A 24,010-nucleotide genomic window follows, 5' to 3' on the forward strand; every position below is an offset into this window, starting at 1 on the left:
AAAAAGACGAGATGAACAATCAGAAACAAAGATGCCCACAATTCACTATCTGCTCGTTTTAATGGTAGCTAACTTACACATAATATGGCCCATCCAGTAGGAATAAATGCTAGAAGACTTGCAAATAAATCGGTTATTGATAGGTTAGTGAAGCCAACAATTAGACCAAGAGCTGTAACCAGAACAATGGCTGTGACACCCTGAATGAATCTCATCAATAGCTGGAAGTTCGTCGATTTTTTAGGGCTGAAGGTGAAAATCTACAGAGAAAGATGGATTAGAATGAATTGCATCAAAAACATTTAGTAGATTAAATCATAGGATGAGGTAAAGAGTTTGTGAGAACTAGTACAAACCTTGAATATCAAAACAATCCCAACGAGCACCACCCACGAAAAACCATAGAGCTGAACATGAAGACAATTATTAGAACAGAAATTAAATTTAAGATTGCACGCTATAAAGAGTCAAAAGAATCTCCTAGTCAACAATTATATTTTCAAGGTACAAGCTAAGAAATTTCAAACTGAAATGTCATGTTTTCTAACAAGGATTGCCTACTTCGATTGACAATTGGAAAACAACACACTTGTAAGCCTGCCGAACACCATTAGTTCAGATGAAATGTAAATCAAGTTGGATTGTGCTCATTACTAGCATCCAAAACCAACAAATAATACAACTACAGCAATGTGTTCATCAAACAGGTCTAAATTCAAGTTTTGACTAAAAATAGCATTACCATATATTCTCTCTTTTCATTTTTTAATTAATAAAAAGAAAGGCACAGCCATGAAAGCAAGGTTACCGCAAGTGATGTGTCCTTTCCTGTGAGATGGAGCTTGTACACAATTCCAAATTGAAATATGAAGAACCTCACGGTCAAAATTGTCTCCAGTATTCGACCTCTGAAAGTTTGAATATGTGCCTAGGAGGAAAAACCAGAAGAGGAAAAATAGTCAAGAAAATCAAAGGTGGGTTAAACTACGATGAAGTTTCGATTTAGATATAGCATTTGAAATTTATAATCAGAAAAAACACCATTCCCATTGGTAAAAGAAATTGCATTAAAAAAATACTAATGTAATTTGCATTTTCAAAATACCAATGATTGACATGGTTGATTAAAGTGACAATAAAAATTTTCTAAATGACTATAAATATCATCTGAAAATTAATGTATGAAACTCTGAAACAAATGAAAGCATAACTAAATGTATTGATAAATTTTCGTTTAGAGAAAAAGGAAAATACATGGGTGTAGCTTTTGGCTACACCTATCTCCATGTAGTCCACTTAACATGTCATTTGGGAAAAATTATTTTGATTTTTTAAAAAATAAATTATTATTTTATCTATTTGATTTAAAAAAAAAAAAAACTTTTGTTTTATCTCCATGTGATAAATGATGGGTTACATGGATATGGGTGTAGCCACAAGCGTTACTTGAGAAAAAATGATGCTGGAAAGTACACGAAATAAAGTATGAGCTCTTTAATAATATTCTATCAAAAGATCATTCACCTGTTCCTCATCCCACCATGACTCCCAACTGTTTTCTCCCTTAACCCCTACTCCCCCTTTGTAGAATAGCCAGCTAGTCCAATCGTCAAAATCCTCCACAGTCCTGATGATTAAGTAAAATCAGAGTACCCCTTTGTAAGAACAAGAACATTCTATTTAAATATAACTCAAAAAGTTCTTTTTACCAACTATAGTCAGACGTACTTTTGCCACTCAAAACCAGATGGATTGAAGATGTAAGGAGCAAAGAGCCACGAAATTACGAGGAACCAACTGCTGAGAGTAAGTAAAACAAAAGTACTTGCACCTCCTTCTGAATACCCATACGCAATGTAGATAATAAGAAGCAATGCCACCTCGAGCCTGAGAAAATTCTTATCATAATTTACACATTCACAGTGATAAATCCCAAATAAAAAGCTTTGGCCCATTTGACAATGATTTTGCTGTTTTGTTTTATGGTTTTCAAATTTATGCTTATTTTCACTCAGTTTCATTCTTAAAACATGATTTTAAAAATTACCTTTTTTTTTGGTTTTTTAAAATTAGATTGAATTTTAAAAACATAAGTAAAAAGTGGATAACAAAACCATGAAACTTGATTGAAGAAATAGTGTTTATAAGATTAATTTTCAAAAACCTAAAACCAAATCCAAATGATTATCAAATAGGACCAAAACAATGAAATCCTAAGAAACCCTAAATGGAAAACTCTGAAATCACTCACGCCTTGATGAAATGACTTCTTGAGTAGAGGCGATAATTTTCAGCAAATTTGATGTGCTGGACCACAAAACCTCTACCAGTTGCTCGATACTGGAAAATTGTACAAGCACAAATGTTTGAAGTTCATATGGGAAAAATGTAAATAATTTTTTTTTATTTAGATTAGACAAATGGAAAAAAAAAACATGCCTTGGCACCACCATGGAGAATAGTTCTTCCAAAATAATGAGTTCGAGTCCCCAATGAGAATGTGAAGAAGACAGAACATAACTGAAGCTGCATAGTTATGAAGCTAAAAACAGCCTGCAGATATCAAATAAAACGAACAAAAATATTGTATGAACATTACCAGAAAGCTCTCAATGAACCTGAAATAATAATTTAGCAGCAGTGCGACAAAGAGTCCTATCTGATATGCTACTGAGGGTATGACACATTGATTATCCTATTTCCCAAAGATCATCTCAGAACCTTCATAATGTGCACATTGGTCTACACGCCTTAAAATTTGAGTCTACTTCTACTGAGTGATTAAGTCCATGACACTAGAGAATTTGAGACATTCTACTGAGTTAAGCTCCAGATGAAATCTGGTGGGACAGTGAGATTTTGGGAAGATTTATACACAGTTTTTCCCCCATATCCTCCAGACCATTGAACCATCAGATAACATGTTGCCTAAAGGTATGGTGGATTCAGTAAGTAGATCTATGGTTCATAAAATAGTTCCTCAAGAATAGGTTGACACCACCCAGTGAAGAACTAATTTTCAGTATTAATAGCAAACTTGTCCTAAAATAAATCTGAATCCCTCAATTAAGGTTTATTGTGAAGATTGGGATATTTTCACCAGTTATAAAGTTTCTCAAGAATGTCACAGACAAAATTTTAGAAGTAAGATAAAATGAAATATAACTGAAAGAAAATGATTGTTGTTTCCTTTTCATGTCCGGAAGAGAGTATTTTTACCTCTCCAAAAAAAATATTTTTTTAAAAGCAACCTTCCGTTCCTTTTTATTTATTTTAGGAGAAACTGACCTTTCGTCAATTTTTTTGTCTCCCTAGTTTTTGTGTATACTTCTTATTTTTCTTGTGAGCAAGAATAAAAACTGTTCCTTATTTTTATCAAAATAAATCATTTCTAGGGGGAAAGCTGTTAAAACAAATTGATATGTTACCTTCAGCAGTCCAAGTTCAAGTATAAAACCCATTATCATAGGGACTGCTGTAAAAACTCCAATCTGGAACAAAAACTGAGCATTCAGTGCAGTATCTAATGCTGTGTTTCCCAACATTTTTGCCCTCCTTGAGATTGCTTCGTCAAGTCCAGCGAAGGCCTGAAATTTTTTAACACAAGTTGTTGATATCTCTTTCTCTTTCACAAGTAATCAATCTTTGTACTATATAAGGAAACCCACAAGTCAATATTGAGCATGAAGAAAATTAACTAATCAAACTTTGAATATTATATGATGATACATAGATTAATTTTTTCAAAAGAAAACGACATTTTTCATTGATATAGTGAAAAGGGCAAAAGCTCGATTTCCAAAGTCATATGACAAAAATTAAACGAAAAAAATTTTAAACGCAAAAAGCTCTTCGGCATTAATTAAAACCATATACAAAAGATCCATGAGACATACATTATAATTGAAATATTACATAAAAACAGAGCACCCAATATATTCATAGAAGGAAGCATTTGCAGAAACAAGGAACAAAAATTTTCCTTTCCAAATGGTCATGAATACTTCGTACTTTTGTAACAAAATATAACATGCATGAACATAAAAAATGTCAATTACCAAGTAAACCCGTCCATACAAGAAAATGTAAACCACAAGAACTGTCATCTGCATTAAACAAGAAAAGGAAAAAACTTCAGACAGTGGCAAAATCAATTGCAGTGATTTACAATATATTGGATGAGAAAAGAAATGGCAGTGAACCAACCATTGTACATGCATAGTAACCAACAGTTGTGAAATAAAATGATAGCATTCTGAAGAAATCAAAAAGTTGCCCAAGCCTGTAAACATCCCTGCTGAGAACTTGCTCTCCATTCCCACCAGCTACTTTCCCTTCAAACAGGGCTATTTGGTTTAATCCAACATCCCTTCCTTTTCCAACCTTCACAGAGTAGTCGATCATAAGAAATCCAAAAGCAAAGGAAGTTCAACTGAAATAGACGAATGTACATAATGAAACCTGGATATACTCGTGGTGTGTAATGTTACCCTGCCTCAAAGTGGAGTTGAAACCTGTAAATACCAAGTAAATATATAAATGCAGATTAAAAAAAATTGAGATGGTCTGCAAATTAATAAATAAATGCTGTAACAACTCAAAAAAAAATCCATAATATAAATGACCTGCATATATATCCTCACTGATGTTGATCACACGTGATGCCTTGCTAATGCCACCTCGAGTTATATGAAATATACGATCAAACACATCAGGATGCCCATAATGCATTCGGACTCTGAAATTTTTCACGAAAATTATGGATTTAAAATGAGTGCAAAAGTTAGGAATAACTGGGGAAGACATTTCACCTCTAAGCAATTAAAGTAGCACCTCTGTGTTATACACTAAATAAATAACAATACAGTCAACAAGCATCAAATCAGCAATTTAAAATACCTTCAATACAGATCACAAACTATTTGTTGAAGTACTGATATAATTAAATTTACCATAACTCATCTACTTAAGCTTTTGGATTCATTTGTGATTTAACATCTTACAATACTTTAGCAAGAATTTGGAATGCAACTCCATCATATCATATCAACATTTCATAAAGAAAATAAAATAAGCACAGCAAAATTAACAGACTACGAAATGTAGACCCATAAGACAGAAGAAACAAAAAACAAAAGACACAATCAAGACAGATTGAGATAACTCACTTGAGTGGACTTGCCAAAACACGTTGTCCCAAGGTTACAAAGCTAGTTTCCTGATTAGACATGAACCATGCTAAGGAAGAAACACTGCATGAACATATCCAACAGAATTTTCTTAAAGAACATTAGTACAGAGAAGACCACTATCATCAAAGCCACAAAATAATTAAACAAACCTTCCAGTGAATACATGCTCTCTCACGCCTAAGATGGTAGGTGGGCGAAGCCCATGCTTTGCATGAAATTCCTCTAGAAGATTTCTCATTTTCATTGCCTCTTCAAGATAGTTGTCCTACATAAACCAAGAGCATTTTACAGAATTTTTGTCATATATTCATACAAATAACTTGAACAATGCATAATGCATTAATAGTTAAGTAAAAATGCAAATAACAAGAATAAAGCACCCCAGAAGGTCAAAGAAAGGACAGTTTTTCCTATAAGAATGTGCCACATTGCACAAGCATCTTATTGACCTTTGGGTCGATGCTTGTCCTTTCAGCATCATCCACGCATGTACATTGAATAAATTAAATTGTTAGCTTATCCTTTGAATCCAGTTGCTGACAAACACTGCCACATAGGAACTATTATTATCATAAAAGTATGTTTGGCACTTAAGCACCTTAAAGAACCGCACTTCAATAGCTTAATCACACCCAAAAGCCAGCTATTGAGGTGAAAGAACCAAGTCACTTAAGTACCACATTGGCTATCCCATTCTAATCAATATGGGACAAAAGTAGCTTTACTACCTTGGTTCCTAAAGTAGTAGCTGCTAGTGAGCGTGTGGAAGAGAGAGGAATTGTACACACCTGATTCATGTCAATAGTTTGAACAGCATCTCCTCGAGTGAATACTATAGCATGGTTTTGGTTTTCAGGTTTTCCTTCTCCTAGCTTTGGCTCACCAGGAAGTTTGATCGAATATACTTCCTATGCATTTAGAAAAGACGTGATAAGAAACTAGAATACCATGCTAACTGAATAGTGAATACAAAAATTCTGATGACAAAAACCCACGCACTTCAACTTCTATGTGTGAGACAAAATCGAACGTTGCTTTCAGTAATTTATAGAAAATGTGAAGAGCACAAAGAACAAAGTTGAAAAAATTATGGGAAAAAAGACTGGAAGAGAAAAGGACACAAGTATATTAGATAGAGATCAATGCAATATAAAATTATTTCAACCTCATTTTTAGTATAGTTCTACAGATTAGTCACTAAGCTAGCCTTGGAGTGAATGCTAATACTTAATTAAAATACTGTAGAAGGAAAGAAGAATTAGTCATTGCAGTGATGTTTCCCTTTCTGCTTGCTACGAAAAAGATTGATGTGAGAAAAAACTAACTTATATTGAAGAAGTTCAGGGACCCAACTATTCATTCAACTATTAAATGGAAACAAATTGCAATAGTTGTTGAATCTTTGTAATGCTGGTATTACATGCATGGATTTCATTCCACAATTAGTTCCAAGATTGTAATTAAAATATTTCCTTTTTGTATAGCTTAATATATATGGAGCATATTATACCATAACAGTTGCAACAGGAAATTGCATAACAAAAGCTTTTTCTATGGAAGCAAAATTCTAAATTGAGTCAACAAAGATGGCTCACCTGATCTTTTCCATGTATATCAGCTTTCACAAGCTTCGAATAAAATTCCTTTACAACTTTGCCATCAGATGCAACACTATCTTCCACGTGAATGAAAGCAACACGAAGTCCCTCATTCCTTACAACAAGAAAGAGAAGAATATTCATAAACAGTTCAGCCAATCAAGAATCTTCTATTCGTTTGGGGCTACAAGATATCTCTTTTTTTTCATTTACAAGAAACAGATAGATGTCACTGATCTAATACTTCCTCCAAGTATAAAATAAACACAATGTGTAAAACTATTAAAATCCAAGAAAAATAAAACGTAATTCAAAAGCACTGTGCATGTTCTAAATTTAAGGCCTATTCAGAAACTTCTTTCAAAACAATTTTATGTTTTTTAAAACAGAATATTTTTGGCAAATTACACTCTAGGTTCTTGAGGTTAAGGTTAGATTTCCCTCTACTGAGCACCGTTTCCTTGGTTCTCTCCAATTTTCCACTCTCCGTTCCTCCAACCCATGAGCATGGATTGACTCATTCAACAAAGATATCAGACCTCAAACCGATACGTACCTCAAGTTCATAATTTTCATAGTTAATTTTAACTCACCAATTGACCCAAAAGCTTAAGCTAATGGGTTAAGGCAAATCTAATAGTATATCATTCAACAAGTAATATTGGCGTTGGTGCAAACCTTAGAAGAGCAATTCCTCACCTTTAGTATTGATTTCTACTTGTTGGGTCTTCTTCAAAAATATAAACCCACAAATAAAGGATAGTGTAGAATGATATAATATTAAGTTTAACATGGGATTAAAGGGTGATTTAACATTAATTACAAAAAAAATGGTTAATATATATTTTTCAATTTTCAGTAGCTATCAAAGCAACCATCTTACAGAATTTCTATCTATTATGGTTATGTAAGATTGTATACCTCTGCAGCAAAAGAGCAATATCAGTAGCCTCTGGAGCTTTTCTCTGCTTTTGTTGCCCATATATTTGACAGGAAACGACATAAGTAAATTTCAAGTCTGCTTGTGCCCTTGATTCACGAGATAACTCAAAGCCCTGACTTGTGGAAAAGTTCGTTTGAGAATAATCATCTGTTTGTTTTAAACAACGTGTAAGAAACCATATTCCTCAATTTGGGTACACTAAAAAAAGACTCTAAAGCTAAAATACCCCCAAATGATCTTTTCTCCAGATAGCTCTGAAGCATTAATGCTCTTCTGTAGTACATCATTCCACGAACTGTGCATGTTCACAAGAATTAAAAACCAGAAAATATCTAAGTAATTAATTACAAATATCTAAACAAACATGCAACTGAAGAGAAATCCAAAAAGAGATCACAACTAAACATCAGTACACAGAAATCTAACCTGTCCGAGCCAGAGTCTGCCCTCTATAAGAAACCCAAAACCGAAGCTCCAATGCATCACTTGGACTTTTTTGGAGCTCTGCTTCCCCAGTGGCATGACTTCGACCTATCCGTTCCAAGAAATTCTCCCATTCATCTAAAATACAAAGTATGTTTCATTAAGTCATGAATATATATATATACACACAAGGTTGTTAAACCATGAAACAGAAACGTGCATCAAAATTTAATTTTAGTGTTAGCTTTAATTTTTAGATAACATATAAATATAAATATGAAAGCTTGAAAATATAATTTTCAATTTGTAGATAACATTTGTAAGCTTAAAATAAATATCCCTTGGTTTTTTAAGCATCCCTTATTTTTATTATTCAAAAAAGGGAATATGAAAAGTTTATATTGTTTTTGAAAAAAGAAAAGAAAATGAAAAGCTAATCCTCTCTCTCTAGTCTCTCTCTTCAATTTTTCCTTCCATCAGTCCATCATTCTTCAATCAAAGTCCAAAACAGAGTATTCTCCTCGAAGTACGGCGCCGTGTGTCACAATCGTAACTTCTCAACACGATTGTGCGGCACTTGCTTAGCTCGATCAGCAAGTCAGCCGTTCGAAAATCGAAATCCGCGGACAAACTCGCGGTATGACGTAGCCTCCCTCCCCGTTCTTGGGAAAATGTTTTTTTATAAAACGGGAGAGAGAAAGTAAATAGTTGAAAACGTCATAAAGAAAGCATTGAAGACTGTCAATTGCAAGGAAAATAACTTAACATGCAAAGAGTGCGACAAGGCTTGGGCGGGGGTTGGACTAGTCAGGTACCCCCTATAGTACATATTGAGAATTTTGGCCTTGGCAGACTTGCATATGAAAAAGCCGAAATGTCACACTGTGACTCGGCGACACCTAAACGAAAGAATTAACCTAAACTACTTTCAAGACATAAAGATAAAGTGATTTGGGGGTATTCGGGCATACGGCCGTCGGTAAATAATACCTTGGACAATTATGCCCTTGACACCGTGCAACTTGAATAGAAGAGAATAGAACACTTAGATTCTTCTCCGGCTGCAGCAAGAAGTTTTCATCTTGCTCCAAAGAGAAAAACTTAGAACCTTCTTCTCATGAGTTAGACGCACTTCAACTCGAAGTTCCGGCAAGGAAAACTATCTTCTTTAACTTCTTTTTCTCACCATAAGTGAATCGGAACATTCCAATTCAGAACAAATCACGAGATTCAAAAACTTGAATCGTGCGATACATGAAAATTGCAATACAACAAGCCGAATCGTTTTCTGGAACGTACGCCATTGTATGTATATATCAAAAGATAGGAGGAAAGTAAAAGAGAGGAGGGGTGAAGGGGGATCACAACATTGAGAAACTAAGTGTCCTAAGATTAAGCTTTCAATGCGAACAATGAAAAAGAGACTTCTAAAATATTAGACCAACCTTCACTACGGATGTTTGGGGTAAGGAGTGAATTATTATAGTCTTAGATTATTATAGTTGAGTTATAATAGTTTGTGCTTGGGGTGTAGATTATTTTAGTTTAGGTCATAATAATAGGTGTTTGTAGTGTAGATTATTTTAATTTGAGACGGAAATAGTAAACATTGTAGCAAAGAATAAAAAAAATGATAAATGTCAAATGGTAAATACTGTAGCAAATTAGGGGTTTTGAAATAGTGTTTACTATAGCTAATTGGAGATTTTAAAATAGTATTTACTGTAGCTAGAGGTGGATACTATAATCCTGCATAATCCTCACCCCAAATGACCTCTAAATGGTTTGATAGCAACAATATGGATTTGTAGCCGAAAATACTGAAATGCTTGACCCAGAGATTTATATATTAGAACAAGTTCAAAATAAATGATCCCGTCTCCAAATTTTCCTACACTAATCCAAATTCAGCTTGATGTTACAATATCTAATCTTAATTTTTCTGTTGGTGAAGAGACCACCAGGCTAAGAGACCAAGGAATAACTTGAATTTCTTAGGACACAAAGAAACAAACAGATTTTTGTAAAATAGGCCAGGCATGACTTCATGTCACTTGGTCAAATAGTTGAAAGGAGACTTTACCAATAACATTTCAAACTTGTATTACTGGAATTGAACTCACTATCAACCACAGTAATACTACTTGAAATTTCTCTTTCTTACTGTGCTTACTATTTCCTACCTAGATTAAAATAGCTTACACTCCAAACACACTATTATAATCAGGACTAAAACAGTTTGCACCCAAACATAAATTATCATAACCCACTGACTATATAATAGCCCACCCAGTGCCCCAAACATCCTTTAAAAATTTAGCTACCTATTTCACACATTTAAAAGTTCAATGACCTGTTCATAACTGAACTTGTATTTATAATTATTATTTTTTTGGATAAGTAACAATTTAATTGATGGGATGAATTATCCAAAGATATCAAAAGACATACAAAAGGGGCCATTCAAAAGGAAAAAAGGTTGTTTCCCTTTAGCTATGAGGAAAGAAAGACTATGGTGTAAGTCAGCTATATACACATAATCGTTCCCCACTTGCAAGAAATGAAATGACTCAAAAATACAAATTCAACAATAGAAAATCGATAATAATCAAATGATGTAACAAGAAATCAAGTGAACGAAGTACCAAACCAAGAGCACTAAAGCTCCACAGATATTTGGAACTTTGGCGGTGGTGGTAGTAGTTATGAATGATTAGACATGTCCCAATGAGAACCACTTCACATATTCACATCCAACCAAGGACAAAGCAGCGGAGAACAAACAGTAAAATGACAACTAGTTCAACAGTCCACTTTCTGTTGAAGGTCATTTTACTAAATAATGCTTCTAACAAGGTTTAAACGTACAAATAAGATACCTGGAAAAATTTTCTGAAGATAGAAAAGAATGGATATGCCATCCTCATTTTCCATTCGTATTTCCGAGGAACTATAAAGCACAGTTTCACTGTAGTATGGAGTAAAGACGCTGTAGCAGAAAACAGAAAATAGCACGTAAATTACATTACATAACATAGGAAGCCAACTTGTTAGAGCAATCACTTTCTCAAACCTGAATGGCACCATTTCACTGACAGGTTTTGCTGAAGGCATGTCCATAAATAATGAATTTGTAAAAAACTGCAGTCTTCTCCTTGCTTCGAGATTTTTTGGGATGTTAGCTGCTGAGTCCTTCACTGTAAGAAGCAAATGCAGACGCTTCACAAGCTCTTTCTGCGACAAAGTTGATAGAATGTTACAAAATAAAAACTGAGGAGGAAATTGGCATTCATCTGAGAAGTGTGAAGAATTTCAAGAATGAAAATTTGAGTTGTGTTTTACTCATTCGTACAATTTCTAGATCTTTGGGCCATTCAATCCGAGAAAAAAGGCGACCTTCATTTCTTGCCCTCAACAAGATATTCCATGTATCAAGCTGCTCCCTAGACCATTGGAACCGTAAAGAACTTTAGCACATTAACAATTGCCTAACGGAGTAAGCCTGCCCTAGGAATCATACCTCAAATCCGATGAAAGCAGGTCATGGGTAACAACCTCATAAAGCTCAAACACAGCTTTTGCAGCACCTCTAGCAAGTTGAGGAGTTTCATTTCGAGTCTGACACAGAGCTTTAGAATTTAATTGAAATAAAAAAGTCGAACAGAAAAACATATTTACAACAGAACTTCCCAGAGAATCTGAAGTATCAAATTGACAACTAGATTAACAATAAGATACTGAGGGAAAACAGGTAACAGAACCCGTACCAAAAGCCCTGTAAGCGCTGTAAACTTTTGTAACACAATTGGAATCTTCTTAAGGTTCAATGTTATAACCAGTGAACCCTCTGAAATACTATTGGTAATCTCCCGGAATATCCTTTCAACCCTGACATAAATAAGTTTACCCGTGAATAGTTAAATCACATGAGAGCGAAAACAAGTTTTACTATAGGTCATACAGAAGTATTTAGATCCCAAAAGATAAAAGTAACAGTATAATAATACCAAAGTCTGCCTTCACCATCAACAAGGGCATATAAGATTTTTTCAACACTGTAGTAACATTCTTGAACTGCATATGCCATATACTCATCCCGACATATTCTGTTCCATAGATCTGCCTGCGTATCTTTGCAGTCCAAAGCCAAATCAACAGCCAAGAATATCTACAAAAATCAAAATTCAATGAGGCCTTTGAGTGCACCTTCCTAATCAGAAAATAGACCATGCTCGACTGAATATGAAAGCTTGATTGCACCTTACTACTTAAAAGAAAAAGAGGCCACTGGACCAATCTAAGGCTCCCTGTGTTGCTGGGGATCGAAAGCAAGTCCATCTCCCTGAAAATAATATCATGGTAAACTAAATGCTAAAACTGGACAACAAATATCTGTAAATGTAGTATATAAACAAACTAAAACAACCCTATAACTATAATAAAAAAAAAAAATACAAACAAATCTTTTCTTCTTTTTCGTTTTTATCAAGTACTGCTTCCATCATACCTATTGCTAATGAAGTCTTCCTCACGTAAACTTTTAATGATCTCATTCCAAAATGGAGAAAAAATTGCTGCATATGTCTTGCTCATATCCGGAGCGTCCTATGGAAGCCCAAAAAGTAATCAAAAAATGGACAAGGAAATATTCAGATTCACGAGACAGGTTCAAAACAGTGCGCATAATTGATTTTTTCTCCTTTTAGAGTTTGTCTTTAAAGACTTTTTTGGGTATATTTTTACTGTATCAATGAAAAATTATTAGGTTATAACAAATGCATCGATATATGTACATATAGGAGAGAGCTTTCTTTTTCGTGTCTTGGATTTTCTTCTTTAGGAAACAAACCTTTCCATTGATAAAATGAAAAGAAACTAATGCTGAAAATGCAAACTGAAATACCAAAACAAATATACATAAAAGTAAGCACCAGGTAGGAGAAATAAAGTATATGTTTGTGCGTCATTTTGGGTCTGACACGGATAATCATTTTTGTCACTGCCAAAATCACTTGCCAATCAAATATTGGTGTTTGGTAAATGTTTAAATTGGTTTTAGAACAATCTAAAATCATATCAGTTTTTCAGCAATTAGTTGAAAGGTGATTCTATGCTAGTATGCCCATACTTTACATTAACAGATTCACGTAAACATGTTTGATTGCCATGTCAAATTCAAGCCTTTCTTATAAATCCATGAACAGTTTCAAAAGCTGTATCATAAAAATAAACAAATAAAAACAGCTATCAGACTAATTGCATACCTGAGGTGCTTGTCCGTTGGGTGGCAAACTGACCAAATTTTGAACAAAAAATCATCATTGAAGCGTAAAAGATGCAAGGCAGGCATAGAAAGTCATCTTATAAAGTAGTAATAAACAGATATCTAAACAAGAGAACGGTCATTAAAGAAACAATGGCAACCATCTTAAGACATCCTCCAGAATTTGATAAACATTTATAGATGGCCCAAAGATTGTCACTCCACCCCATCCAGAAAAGGGATCTGTTATCTGAAAATGACTTCTATTTTTAGAAATAGATTACAAGCCCATCATTTAAAATTAGGCCCTAAACTATCTAGCCAAACGGGGATTGGAACTTGGATTACTTTGCCTACAGTATGTAAAAACCTTCAATCATGGTTGAGTTTCTCATTTTACGTGAATAAAATTAATTAATAGAGATAGTCCGTAGAATAAGTCAAGGCAAGAAAATTGCCAGTTCTATGAGAGGAGGAGTGCTTTATGAAAGCTTGAACTTGACACAGTAAAAACAATCCACATTGTGCCTGATAATCTGAGGAAGGTTATTTTCTCCGTCCAACTGGTTTCCAAGGTAGGAAAAAACGTATTTCTACACTCTTAAATATTTATATGCCAAGAGTGCGTGCATCTGTTGTTCTTATCTTTCGAAAAAAGAAAAGGCGTCAATTCCATGAATATTTGAAAATTTGACCATCTCATATTTACCATTATAGCTAACTCATATTTACACCATCGCGCTTCTTTTTTGAAATCTGTTGGTGTGTGGAGATATCTCATCTCCCACTCGTTTTGTAATCTCCCTCTTGTTAATGGAATTTAGGTTTCATATTAAAAAAAGACAAAAAAAAACTCACATACACACACGCACGCGCGTATACATGCTATTTGACCATCTCATGGCATAAATGCCCAACAGCAGAAGTTCTAATTAAGGAGTTGCCATCATAACGTTGTACCTTTTCGTCTGTCTAGAGACAAGGTTCTTCACAAATGCTTCTGGAAAGCTCTCAAAACGTTTGTGCATCATTTCAAGCGATCGTATCTGCCACAGATTGATGAGCCATTGAAGTAAAAATATGCACCAAAAATTTATGTAGAAAAAGCAATATGTGATGAGAATTGAGAAGTATAAAAGATGTGAACTACTCAAGTCCCAACTTGTTTGTAACAGAAAAGACATACATACAATAAGACATTTGAACAAATCAATGATGGAACTCTAGCAGAACCTACTACGAACAGCAACAATGCTAAAAATACAGAAAATAAACATGTAAATAACTATACCTCTCCCAACCGACCCCGAGCACCCTTTACACCACCAATGATGGCTGACAAGAGTGTGTACCATATGTAAATGTCCAAGAGATAGAGCTGTAATATCCATAATTAAAAAGTTATTGAAAAGTCAATGTTAGGAAATAATTGTTTAACCTAACAATGATAGCTTTAGTAAAAAAAAAATCAGCACCATTACTTAAAGATGAAAAGGGTTAGGATGAAGACAAGGTGTTAAAACACTCACAGCAACAACAGGAGCCCATAAGCTAACTACAGTCGACACATTATTATTATCTGTCAAAATATAAAGAAGGCATCAGTACAATACAGTTTAATAGGACATTATTTCTGACAGAAACACCAGATGATTATGAACTTAAAAATCTTTACTTCATGGAATTTAAAAGCAACACAAGGCAAATGGAAATCACGCTTCATCATTCTAAGACACCCAGACATGGACATGACAAGAACATGTAGATAAAAGGTTACTAAATGTATCAGTCCATTTAACATGCCCACAGCTTTCTGGGGACTGATTTTTTTCCAACTTTGGTTGGTCCACTAACCTTCCAGGTGACCCTTTTGCACTGCCGGCCTCTGTTTTGGCTGGACATTCATTCAAAAGGAGAAAAGGAAATTTTCTGGCTGCTTTACACTAATGCATTTCTTTGGTCAAAGTAGAATGGAAGGAACAGCTTGCAATAAAGACCAACCCAAGAAAAAAAACCAATGGAATGGTGTAAAAATGAAACCTTTTGGATAAACTCTTGACAGAAAATTTTCCAGGAAATTTCTGAACTCCACTAAAGAATGGTGTGATTCTTTTGGGTAAGGAACTGTGCTGGATAGAAATGAAGAATGCACAAGAGCAGCCGAGTCTGACCCTAACTACAGAAAAGGACTAAAATCCAAAAGAACAAGACCAAGAAAATAATTACAAAAAGATCTACTAACTGAAGATCAGAAAGAGGCATTAAATCTAGCCACTTCCCAAACTTCGTCAATTGTCACCCATTTGCTCCACCTCCCTAAAAACCATATTATTCCTCTCAATCCAAATACCCTATAAAATTGCAAAAGAAAAAAATAAAATAAAGAGGAAAGAAAAAGTTGAACTTACTCTTTGAAATGAAAGAATGCCACGAATATTCAAGAGATGGAAGGTTGACAATAATAGTGGTTGGTTGGACAAGTGGTTTAATCTGCATTAAAAACATTTCTGACGAATATCAACTCAATCATAGTCATCAAAAAGGCACGACTACACATGAATCTGAAGTAAACTTGGAGTCTGAGAAAAAATTACCTGGAGAAAGTAAGCAAAAACAAATTTACAGATCAAGAGCACTAACCAAAAGGCTACATATCTGCAGAAGAAAAGATCATAAGTTCGCAATTACATAAAATCCCAAGAACCTTGCACGAAAATAGAAACAATTATCCACTTTTAGTTCCCGCCGGAAAGGAAGAAAAAAAACAAAACAGAAGTTTATGTTTCTTTTATTCATTAACAAAAAAGAAAATGTAACTAGTTGGCCACTCAATTGTTTTAAGACCTCAAATACTTAGCAGAACTTACTTATGGTAAAACAATCAGAACTCTTAGAACACTGGAGACTCTAATAAAAATTGTTTTAGTACAGGCTAAATAAAATTGAAAAACACCATGCAGCAAAAAAATATAACATAATTCTATTATCTATATAAATTCCTAATATTACTCGGAATCCAAATCCTCCCCTCTAAATGTCTCTTGATTACTGCAAACTATCTGTGAGTCTGTAGCTTCAAATAGATATCCAAATACAACAAAAGAAAGAAAGAAAACCCAATATACTATAAAGATATGTATTATCCAAATTATTCAACCAAAAAAAAACAGATCAGTTTGCTCAATCAAACAGTCTATTGTATTGAAACCAACCAAAGCAGATTAACTCATTCCTTGGATGCAACCCTACTTTATCAGATCAAATCAGAGGTAAGACTTCAAAATGTACATTGGGAGTAGTAAAGGGGAAAATAAGTAAGGTCACAAATTATTACTGAAGTCTCAATAGCACTGGTATCATAGTTGAAATTAAGAAAGTGAAAATCTCAGTTCCAGAGTCAATGATAAACCTGCAATAGTCACTTGGTTTTTCATATAGACCACGACCGACAAAGTAACGTTCCTGGGGTAGGTAGAGAGAGAGAATGAATATCATCTTTTAGAAATCAGACAGAAAGGAGTAAATTTAAGTAATTCCTTTTTAACACCCTTACCTGATAGATCCATTTGAAAAACTGAAAAAAAGACTGATCTGACATCTCAGAAAGAGTATGGCATGCAGGTAACTTCATCAGCATTGCAACCACAAGGCGTAAAGCAGCATAAACACCCAACACTATAATATATATTCGGAAGTAGAATGAATTATCTGAGCTTCGAGTATTTCTTTCCTCAAGAACCTTCCTGCATCAATTTGCATCATCACAAATCCCAATTGTGGATAAATAATTAAATATAAGATTATAAACCAAGAGATAAAACATTTGATTGTGCACATTTGATTTGTGCATAAGCTCCTATAACTGCAAATATACTATAACACCAAAAAAAGGGGAAAAGGGATGGCGAAAATGCTTACACATAAACATAAGTCACAAAAACTGAACTCAATCCCCACCAGAAGAATCTAATAACAATCCTTGATATAGCCATTCCTCTTGCAGTGGTGTATGCTCCAAAAGTAAGTAATACATCTAAAGAACCTGTGAAAACAGCAAACAAGGTGAAAAGGGAAAAGTAAAATCCAAACAAGGGTAAGATTCCATCAGTTGAGAATAAGATCCATACTCTCAATGAAGTTCATGATCGCAAATGTTGGCCCAATGCTAAGAATAGCTTTGAAAGTGTCTAAATTAAGACGCTCTTTGTGGAAAGCAAAAATTGTCAGAGCCTACAATTTGTGTATAACAAAGTCAGGAGACCCAAATTAGGAATCTGCAGATGAACGCAACTCGCAAAAAAGAAAGGGAACCATAAGTAACCTGAAATACAATTGCCAAAAAGATCCAGAGACGGTGGAAACTGCGATACAAATGAAGAAATGTGCGATGCTCAACAAAAGACGTCTTTCCAGTCTGCACAACATTTGAAAAATGGTGACGCTAAGAAAAGGATTGTACCAATTATGAACAATAAACCCAAAACAAAAACGTTTAAATTGAAGGAGTAATTATCACCAAATAATGGGAAATAATGTTATAAAGTCTTATGACAAATTGTTATATTTTAAATGTTTTAAAGTATAGTTGCATTATACTCTTTTTTTTCCGTAGTTATATTATATTTCAATTGAAACCTAAAGTAGAAAAATGAAACTGACATATATGACCAATATGGAACATCGAACAAACTTCAAATAAAACATTCAAACAATCTCCTGCATCCATGAAATTGACAGATGGAGGAGGAACGTGTCTCTCCAAAGGTGACAGATTAACTCTTGCACAGTCGGTATTGAATAGCCTTCCTTGTTATCTGTCCTCCTGTAGCGGTGGGGCTTCCTTCCTCCTCTCGTTCATAAACCTTGCACAAGATCTTGCCATCCATGAAATTGACAGATGGAGGAGGAACGTGTCTCTCCAAAGGTGGCAGATTAACTCTTGCACAGTCGGTATTGAATGGCCTTCCTTGTTATCTGTTCTCCCTCTTGCAAGCCTCTGTTGGTGCTATCAATGGAATGGAGAAGAAAGTCAGGAATTTTGTTCGGACAAGGGGGTCAACTAAATCAACTGCCCACCTTGTCAAGTGGGATTCTAACTGTCGCCCGATTTGTTATGGTGGCCTTGGGATTGGTTCCTTCGAGCAAAAGAACAATGCTCTTTTCACCAAATGGCTGTGGAGATTTTGTAAGGAAGACAATGCTTTACGGAGACGCTTAATTGTGGCCATATACGGCTTAAAGGAGAATGGTTGGTCTATTAAAGTTCAAAATAGGAGAAGGTCTTATAGATTATGGGTGGTATTTTGAAACATAAGGAGACGTTCTTTAATTTCTCAGCCTTTTTATTGGGAGAGGGAACAAAATCAGATTTTGGAAGAACATTTGGTGTGAGGCTCAACCCTTGGCAGAAAAATTTGCTGATTTGTTCTCCTTGTTGGCTGAATAAGGATGCTTCTGTCGGCGAATGGAGTAATGTCAATCATTCTTGGAATCTGGGTCTTACAAGAAATGTGCCACATAATGAATTTGAAAACGTGGCCACTATTTTAGAAGCCCTCCATTTGTGGGCCCCAACGGACGATCGTGATAGTTTTAAATGGTATCTTAATGCTAAAGGTGGTTTTACTACAAAGTCTACCATTCTTATTTAACCAAGAGATCCCCCACCATCACTGCACCTTTGGTTTGTTACATCTGGATGTCTAAAATCCCGAAAAATGTGAAATTCTTCTTATGGTCGCTCGCCTATAAAAATCTTCAACACTCATGAATAACTTCAAAAAAAATTCCAGCATACCACACTCAGTCCTTCAATGTGCTGCCTTTGTTTCAAAGACGAGAAGTCCTTGGACCACTTATTTATGCATTGTATCTTCACTAAGAAAGCATGGACTACTTTGTTTAGAATCTTTAATCTGGAGATCTGTCTTCCTAGTAAGGTTGATAGTTGGATGCTAGAAGAGCTCATTAGCAGAGGTTATAGTCCAAAGGGTAACAATCTGTGGAGCTGTGCTACCCATTCCCTTCTGTGGTGTATTTGGAAAGAGAGGAATGATATAATTTTTTAAGACGATTATAATTGTTTTGAATCTTTTTGGACTGTGTTTTAGCACACAGCTTCTTGGTGGAATACGAATTACACCAAACATTTTTGTAATTACAGCCTTTCTATGATTTTCAACAATTGGAAGGCCCTTATTCTTTAGTCTTTCTCGGAGAGAGCCCTCTTGTCCCTTGTCCTTAGGATGTTCTCTTTTGTTCTTTAAATACATTTGTTTCCTAAAAAAAGAGATTAATTCAAAGTTAGTAAGATAGACATCTCCATGGCTTTTCTTATTCTTACTTTTCTTTTCTTTATCTCTCTCTTCTCATTTTCTTCTTCTTTTTCTTTTTTCTTTCTTTGAGGTCATCAAATTCGCCAAGTGACCAAAGGTGAAAAAGTTTATTAAGTTGCAAAGGGTCTTAGAGCGTGGTCTGCCTGCTTTTATTTGATTCTAAACTGTGAATGTTGTCTTTTTTGAAAAGGAAACATAACTTTTCATTGATAAAATGAAAAGAGACTAATGCTCAATGATACAATAACCTTCAAGATAATAGATGAATTACAAAAAAAAACAAAAAAGGAAAAGAATTGAAGAAATACTGTTGGATATCACAACAAAAGGCAAACACTTAAGACCTAACAACCCAGCTCCAGAATGAAACCAAGAACTAAAGAGCACACAAACTATAAAAAATAAAAATTAAAAAAATAATAATAAAAAAAAGCCAACAGAAATCCAATGAGCAGACAATTACATCGTTGTCATGTTCTTATGAAGTCCTTGATCATGGGTTAGAAATTAGATGTATTGTTTTGAGTTGTTTTGTAAGTTCAGTGGTTGATCTTTAGTTCAAGCTAAAACGGTTCAGAATCTTGTATTTGTTTTGTTTTGTAAGCAATTGATACCAATATAATTCTTCGAGGGAGGTGAAAAGCCCATCAGTTTCAATCAAGTATTAATTATAAATCACGACATGCTTTATTCTGGAGTATCTTTTACAAACTCAATAAATCCTCAAACCACATAGCGTGCACCCTATTATGAAAGGAATTTACCAAGCAAGTTGCAGTGACAACAGCGACTCTAGAAGATATACAAGGCACCATAAAAATGTTGCTCAAATGATCAATGTCAACTTGGAAAATAACACAACTAGTTAACAAAAAATGGGAGCTGACAATTCGTGTCAACCACTATTCTTCAATCAAGATGATAAGCTGTCAATCCAATACCAAGGATCATAACCTAGATACAAAGACTTAGGGGTGTACAACTAAATCCAAAAAACAGACTCTAACTGAAACCCATCAAACCAACATCAATTGCTTGGTCTGAACCCACGTGTCAGTTGGCTAGTGTGCTCAAAAAGTGGGCAGCTGCCAATCAACTAGTTATTAGCTAAGCAACAAAACGGCAAACTACTTGAAAATCAAACAGACTAACTAATGGAACAAACAACGAACTTCCATAGAACAATTTGCCCATCTTACTACATCAAAATGCTTGCTGAGAATTTAATATATCGTATAGATAGAATGAACAATATGTTCCATGTCAGTCTTCTCAACTTGCGAATTCACAACCAGAAAACTTAGCAATGCAAGTTCTAGAACATAAGAGAAGTTATTGAATTCAAAGTTTCTAACCCGTTTCGAGCCTTTGGGCTTCTGTAAAAAACTTGACTCCTTCCTCATTGGCCAGCCCAATTCAAAGCATGTAGGTGACCTACATAAGACACTCATTAGCAAGGTCAACTTGTCAGAAAGAAAGTTATAAACTTAACAATGCTAAAAAAAACCAACCAAAAGTATTCATTGAAATCATCATAGTTCCTCCATGCTGAATGTGCAGCTTTCCCATTTTTGTTTCTTTCAGTTTCCTGCACTTCAAGAAGATGGAATGAGCCTCATAGGAGATAATTGTTTAAAATAAAAAAAGAAATTGATGTTTCTATATAGGCTTCAGCAGCGAAGCTTTTTTGTAGTTACCCATTAAGGTCTCGTTTTACTCGATTAGAAATTCTTTTTTTAGATTTTCTCCTCCTTTCTTAAACTTGATTTTTGTAACCCTTGTATTTTTTCTTTCTTTCTTTTTTCCTCAATGATAGTTTGGTTATACATATAAGAAATAAACAAATCAATTCAAAATAGAAAATCAAAGCCACGACATCAACAAGAAGAAATACCTATTGGTTTTTGGCAACAGCTTCATTTAAAAATTAAAATAAAGTAAATAATTCTATAACAGCTATATATATTAACTTCATGGAGAAGAACACAAATATTGAATAAAAAGACAAACTTGAGGACCAATCCCCCACCTTCAACTGCAAACAGGAAATATCTCCTTTAAAAGAAAATTATTAAGAAATTTTTCTTCTTACAAATGTTCCATTTCACACCTAAACATTACAGCACTAGTGGAAGAATGATCTACTTACAGCTACAAGTGTCTCGTAGATAGGACAAATGATTTGCTGGAGGAAAGACACAGAACCATTTTCCAGCTTACAGTTTTCCGAACGAACTGCTTCATCATGATCAAGCATGGCATCCAGTTCTTTTGCCATCTATAACCAAATTTATCACGTGATTATTCAGAAAGCAAGATAAAGAAGTATGCATTTCATCTCTGACTTGTGACCAAGAACATTCCAAGCTTGTTTATGCAAATATAAACTATGAAACACAAAGAAAGGGCCCGGTTTGCAGTAAGACATCACACAAAAAAGAATCAATATTTACAGGAATATTTAAAAATTCCTTTTGTTTAGAAATAGAAACTCATAGAGGTGCTAAAAGCACAAGCCAAGCCAAGATGTAATTTTAGTATCCCCTCATTGAGAAAAATCCATTAATTCCTCTAATACTTCCTTGTTCGTCATTTAAATTTTTTCATTTTGAAAAAAAAAAAACCCTTCCGTTATATGAATAAAGAATTTCATCCTATTACTTCATCTCCAACACCCAAACTCAGTAAATAACATCAAACACCTTATTCCACAAAAGATCTATAAGACAATGCAAGGATGAATTCTATACATTCTCCTTTCATGCCACACAGCCATACATTTGTGAAAGCAAATAAGTTCAAGAAAGAAAGCCTCCTCAGCAGCAAAGAAAGCTCAGTTTCTTACCCGAATGTCTACATATATAATATGATTAAAAAGAAAAAATGAAAGATCAGAAATTTATGGCCCTCCCCCTCCTCCAATCAAAGTGGCAACAAAACTACCTAATTCGTATAAAAAACAAGTGATAGTGACATAAATACTTGGACTGAACTCCATCTAGAATCTAATTAGATAGTAATGGTTGTAAGTTTAATAGTGAGACTTGCATTCAAGAAAAATCACAAAAAGTAAGAAATTGTTTCATGTAATACCTAAGCCCGGTAATATAAAAAGAAGTACTTAAAATCTTACATGGTGGAACAAGTAGCAAATACATTCAGGAAGGAAGCGAACATTTGCTGCTTCACCCCATATAAGCAAGTACAGAGAAACAAGGAAAAGCTTCCTGTCCCTATTAATTGCCTCTAAGCTGTTCGAACAGAAAGACAATACAGAAATTCAGTAGAACAATGAAATGCTTTAAGAGGAAAATATAAATAAATAAAAGGAGTAGCAGAAATCACCTGTTCCATGCAAGGCGAATACGTAAGTATTTACACCATTTGATGTAGTTATCAAGCACCTTCAAAAAGACCTCGTTGACTGCTTTCTCATCTAATTTCTGCATAAGCTCCAATAAAATATTTATAAATCTATATGCACTTGAAGTCAATATGTTGCCAGAGAAAAGAAAGTCTCCCCCACCCCCCACAAAAATTATAATAATGTCAACCCTCATCATCTTGTAAGTTTCATTTCGCTTCCTTTCCTTTCCCACTACAGCGGCTGCTTGGTTATTGCAGCCATATGAACTGCTTTCTAGCTCATTTTGGTAAAGTTCGTTTCACAACCAAGGCCTGATGGGATGCACAACTCAAGTCACCGCAAGTAGCTCTTGGATGCATAAGTTCATGGTTTGCTGATATAAACAGTAAACAAAGAATTCCATTTTAAGCAGATGGTATAATTCTTTCACCGCTTCGTGGTTCATTTCGTGTAAATGTGTAAACGTGTTTCACTCTCAACCTTGATTTCCACCTTCCTCTCAACGCAGCTCCAAATATCCCCGTCTCTGTCCAGAGCTTAACCTATGCATCCCCCTCCCCCCCCCCCCCCCCCAGGTGTGGAATTACAATCACCAATTCCGTAGTTACTTTTTTTGGATATGGTCAAAGCTCATTTATCAGAATTGTGAATGGAGATGAATCGGAGAATTTTAAGACAGGCATCTCCCTTGGTTACATTTAAATGCTTCCTCGGGGTGTTCACTTCCTAAGCCTTTTGTTGTTTTCTCTTGATACGACATGTTTAAATTGGAATGCCACTATTTTCCAGTGTGATTTCTTTTATTTATTACTTTTCTTACTCACTTGTTTTGGAGTTCGTACTTTCCACCAATAGTCTACTTTCATTTCTCCGTCAATCAAAGATTCAA

At 34.7% G+C, this 24,010-nt stretch overlaps 1 protein-coding gene across 1 annotated transcript in view; it reads right to left on the reverse strand.

Annotated features, from left to right (window-relative positions):
* LOC103502333 (callose synthase 10) overlaps positions 1-24,010 on the reverse strand; it is a 33,025-nt gene that overhangs the window by 497 nt on the left and 8,518 nt on the right. Inside the window, exons 9-51 of the mRNA XM_008466233.3 lie at positions 23,100-23,197; positions 22,888-23,005; positions 21,904-22,032; positions 21,266-21,342; positions 21,110-21,188; positions 17,741-17,833; positions 17,547-17,649; positions 17,338-17,461; positions 16,973-17,162; positions 16,829-16,881; positions 16,014-16,074; positions 15,828-15,909; positions 14,949-14,998; positions 14,711-14,797; positions 14,380-14,465; positions 13,421-13,448; positions 12,664-12,761; positions 12,417-12,498; positions 12,164-12,324; positions 11,924-12,044; positions 11,677-11,774; positions 11,509-11,599; positions 11,230-11,390; positions 11,036-11,145; positions 8,160-8,294; positions 7,960-8,028; positions 7,712-7,880; positions 6,788-6,905; positions 5,981-6,100; positions 5,342-5,457; positions 5,169-5,252; positions 4,626-4,738; positions 4,462-4,514; positions 4,207-4,383; positions 4,059-4,106; positions 3,429-3,587; positions 2,440-2,553; positions 2,252-2,340; positions 1,729-1,887; positions 1,525-1,627; positions 809-928; positions 357-407; positions 78-260 (exon numbers count right to left, since the gene is read on the reverse strand). Of these exons, the coding sequence (XP_008464455.1) occupies positions 78-260; positions 357-407; positions 809-928; positions 1,525-1,627; positions 1,729-1,887; positions 2,252-2,340; positions 2,440-2,553; positions 3,429-3,587; positions 4,059-4,106; positions 4,207-4,383; positions 4,462-4,514; positions 4,626-4,738; positions 5,169-5,252; positions 5,342-5,457; positions 5,981-6,100; positions 6,788-6,905; positions 7,712-7,880; positions 7,960-8,028; positions 8,160-8,294; positions 11,036-11,145; positions 11,230-11,390; positions 11,509-11,599; positions 11,677-11,774; positions 11,924-12,044; positions 12,164-12,324; positions 12,417-12,498; positions 12,664-12,761; positions 13,421-13,448; positions 14,380-14,465; positions 14,711-14,797; positions 14,949-14,998; positions 15,828-15,909; positions 16,014-16,074; positions 16,829-16,881; positions 16,973-17,162; positions 17,338-17,461; positions 17,547-17,649; positions 17,741-17,833; positions 21,110-21,188; positions 21,266-21,342; positions 21,904-22,032; positions 22,888-23,005; positions 23,100-23,197 (4,560 nt within the window). The remainder of the gene's footprint in view (positions 1-77; positions 261-356; positions 408-808; positions 929-1,524; positions 1,628-1,728; positions 1,888-2,251; positions 2,341-2,439; positions 2,554-3,428; positions 3,588-4,058; positions 4,107-4,206; positions 4,384-4,461; positions 4,515-4,625; positions 4,739-5,168; positions 5,253-5,341; positions 5,458-5,980; positions 6,101-6,787; positions 6,906-7,711; positions 7,881-7,959; positions 8,029-8,159; positions 8,295-11,035; positions 11,146-11,229; positions 11,391-11,508; positions 11,600-11,676; positions 11,775-11,923; positions 12,045-12,163; positions 12,325-12,416; positions 12,499-12,663; positions 12,762-13,420; positions 13,449-14,379; positions 14,466-14,710; positions 14,798-14,948; positions 14,999-15,827; positions 15,910-16,013; positions 16,075-16,828; positions 16,882-16,972; positions 17,163-17,337; positions 17,462-17,546; positions 17,650-17,740; positions 17,834-21,109; positions 21,189-21,265; positions 21,343-21,903; positions 22,033-22,887; positions 23,006-23,099; positions 23,198-24,010) is intronic.

Source organism: Cucumis melo, chromosome 2 (assembly GCF_025177605.1).
Source record: "Cucumis melo cultivar AY chromosome 2, USDA_Cmelo_AY_1.0, whole genome shotgun sequence".
Lineage (NCBI taxonomy): Eukaryota > Viridiplantae > Streptophyta > Magnoliopsida > Cucurbitales > Cucurbitaceae > Cucumis > Cucumis melo.